The sequence below is a fragment of the Akebia trifoliata genome, chromosome 3 (assembly GCF_017979445.1).
Source record: "Akebia trifoliata isolate Shusen 1 chromosome 3, ASM1797944v1, whole genome shotgun sequence".
In the NCBI taxonomy this organism is placed as follows: domain Eukaryota; kingdom Viridiplantae; phylum Streptophyta; class Magnoliopsida; order Ranunculales; family Lardizabalaceae; genus Akebia; species Akebia trifoliata.
In genome coordinates this window covers 49,301,187-49,304,574 of record NC_141377.1, presented here as the reverse complement: position 1 = coordinate 49,304,574, position 3,388 = coordinate 49,301,187, and the positions used below count along the sequence as shown (strand labels likewise).

The following is a 3,388-nucleotide window of genomic DNA, read 5'->3' as shown; positions in this document are numbered from 1 at the left end:
AAACATGGAAAATTTCATTTGACTTAGGAAAGGAACATACATGTTACTATATGTTAGACATCATCTAACAATATTGTAGATAAATCTGACCTAGTATACTACCTCTAAAACATGCCACGTCAGGGTGTGTGTATGTGTCAGAGGGGGCATCAGAAAATCATTATTATTTTTATTATATTACTACTTAGTTCCCTAATCATTTATATCATTTTAGTTCTCAAAGAAGGTTCGACTGAACAAATCAATTGAACTGCTTTTGTGTCCATATATAGGACAACCCCTTTGCCTAATATCATTTCCAGTTCTTAACGTCACAATTTGGGCAACGCTCTTGAGCAATGTCACTCATCTGAACACCGGAATCATAGATTGTCCCTACGTTCCAATCAGATGGAAGAACTTTCTTTGCCAAAACAAACTTCTCATCATAGCCACTTGTTACCCGTAGCCGAAATTGCAATGGCCCCTTTGGTACTTGACGTGTATCCCAGATCGCCCCATAATTCCGGCTCATATAACTCCAATTCGATGAACCAACCTGCAAAAACATTACGATCTTAATATTAGAAAACTTTGGGTTCTAATTGCAAATGCAACTTGTTGATTTAATATTGAATCTTTGAGTTACCTGAGCTACGTCGACACCCATGATATCTGTTTGGCCACCTTGGTAGAGGAATTTGATTACTAAATAATTTGGTTTTTCGCTCATCTCTTCTACCCTAACAGCCAAATTCTGGTTTTTATAATCACAGGGTATCCTGCTCCATACAATGATAAAATTCTATATATTAATCAAGAAAGACATTGTTTCATTGTAAAATAAATAAGACCCATCGAAAGAGTAGGACCAATTGGATGATGGGCACACATTTTAACTGATGATCATACATAATCATCCTCTTAAAGTCACAACCCATATTAAAATGCTTTATTTTGAAAATTCAAACATATTAGCGTAATGTGCCTATGAAACACACATATTTCGGTTGTGGGTCAAACAAAACTATTACGAAAAGAGAAAAGTAATGAGTCTATTGTAAGCCATTTTTTATAAGATGATCATAAACTTGGTGAATGAAATCATGAAAAAAAATTGCTCCAAGGAAAGTCTGAGATTTCACATAATTCTAGATTGACCACTTGCACGAAATTTCGTTTATTGAGGACACCCCCAATTTACAAAACTATGTCCTCAATTTACAAAACTAGCCATGTTAGGGATGCAACGGGGCAAGTTTGTGTCGGGTTTAGCTAAACCCTTCCTCGGCCCCGATTACATTTGCTCACCTTTGGATTAGGTTTAGCTAAACCCTTCCCCGACCCGTTAGGACTGTTAATAGATCGGGTTTGTATTGGATCAGGGTTGATTTGGTATCGATCTAATAAGGATCAAATCCGGAATTGATCCGACAAGTATTGGATCTGACCCTTAGTGGAATGGGTTCTTATCGGATCGGGTCCAGATTGGGCCAAACCCGAATTTATGTACAGATTCTAAATAAACTTCATACTTTTCAACAAATATATAATATAATTTATGGGAAATGTTCAACACCCTACACTTTACCCTACGCTTTACCAAACGTGTTTTGTCCGACATGGGTTAGAAGTTTTGGAATGGGCTGATTTTTGGTGAGGATGATCTCTACGGTTAGAAGATCATCCTCATCAAAAATCAGCCCATTCTGAAATTTCTAATCCCATGTTTACAAGTTGAAAAATTGTGGACCGTCCATTTTTTGTAAACTATTTTTTATGGGGTTACAAGTTTTGGAATGGGCTGATTTTTGGTGAGGATGATCTTCTAACCGTAGAGATCATCCTCACCAAAAATCAGCCTATTCCAAAATTTCTAACCCATGTAGGACAAAACACATAGGGTAAAGCGTAGGGTGTTGAAGGGGACCATAATTTATATGTTTTCTAACATATTACCGGAGTAGACATAAAGATATCGGATCAAATCCTTATAAGGATCCAAAACATAGATCCAGACCTGAAGCTATTAGATCAGAATGGATCAAATTTTGGGCCTAACCATATATAAATTTAAATACCTGGGAACAAATTCATGCGTCTTACCACTTGGCGAAGCGGTGGTTCTCGTATAAATAAGTATATAACAGTGTATATAACCGGGGCGGGACGGGGCAGGATATATCAAAATCATCTTCGTCTCGAAACTGAATTGATTTTTTATTTTTTATACTGAAACCACCCCAAACTGTTTAAAATAGTAAAAAAAAACCGACCCCATAGGGGCGTTTCCGGGGCAAAATTGCCATCCCAAAGCCATGTAAGGTCATATCAGTTTTTTTTTTTTAACTTACCTCTTATATTCCACATCAACAATCCCACGCTTTACAACTTCTTCGGCCGCACCCTGACGAGCCATCCCCGTAAATGCTCTTTTACTGAGAACTAAACCTGTTTCATAACTTTGATTGAGATCAAATAAAATCACTTTCGTCCCTCTTCTGCGGCAAAGGGTCTCGTTATTGCACCTTATCTGTCAAAATCCCCCAAAATGAAACTTAAGCGACACAGAATATTAGAACAAACACGTCTCCCTCTGTTTCACTCGAATGTATAATTTCAAACCTGATAGCAAGCTCCACAGCCAGCACCATCTCTATAAAGTGAATTAACACCACCTACAAGGTATCCACCATTGAAGCCTGGAGCCAAGGAAAAGTATCCACAATTCCCAGCTGCCATAAATCAACAAAACAAAAATTACCCATTGAATATTTCAGAGAAATCTCTTGTGGTCTTTATCATTTTTGCTTCTCTCAATCAAATTTCCATCTGGGTATCAACCAATAAAAAAAATAAAAATAGAACATATTAAAAAGAAACAGAATGTTACATGAGAGAGCAGGTTCATAGGAGTAATAAGCAGCCCTGGTTTGCTGGACACAGCGATCACAAGCAAAAACAGAGGAGGTGAGAAAGAAGAGGATGCACAGAAAGATTGGCATTTTTGTTTGGAAGAAAAAGGAGATTGGTTACTCTATTTATATATAGAGCAAATGATGAGCAATAGAGGGAGAGAGAGAAGTGGAGTCCAGGATAATTCAAAAACTCACCGACGTGGCACGTGCAAAGTACCGTAGATTTTTTGCATATGCCACGTCTGTGAGTTACAAAATCAACACTCTTGTTTATTTTATTTGAAGTGAAATATGGGATGATGAGGAAAGTGACAGGCATTTGAGAATACGCAGTGCAGCAGTGATGCACGCGTACATCGCACTAGCACAGCTGTGCTGTGTGAAGAAGTGAGAACAATTTGTTTGATATCCTATCCTATGAAGTCCTGTATCACACTTAACTTGAGCCCACTAACCCCTCGCATGATAAGTAGTAGTGTAACAGAGTCCGG

At 37.8% G+C, this 3,388-nt stretch overlaps 1 protein-coding gene across 1 annotated transcript; it reads right to left on the bottom strand.

Annotated features, from left to right (window-relative positions):
- LOC147407627 (expansin-like A1) lies at positions 1-3,102 on the bottom strand. Its single transcript, XM_086436286.1, has 5 exons — positions 2,873-3,102; positions 2,605-2,714; positions 2,334-2,512; positions 629-761; positions 1-538 (listed from the first exon to the last, which is right to left on the bottom strand). The coding sequence occupies exons 1-5, from the start codon at positions 2,982-2,984 to the stop codon at positions 293-295; spliced, it is 780 nt and encodes a 259-aa protein (XP_086292412.1). The 5' UTR covers positions 2,985-3,102; the 3' UTR covers positions 1-292.
- Between the last annotated feature and the right edge of the window lie 286 nt (positions 3,103-3,388).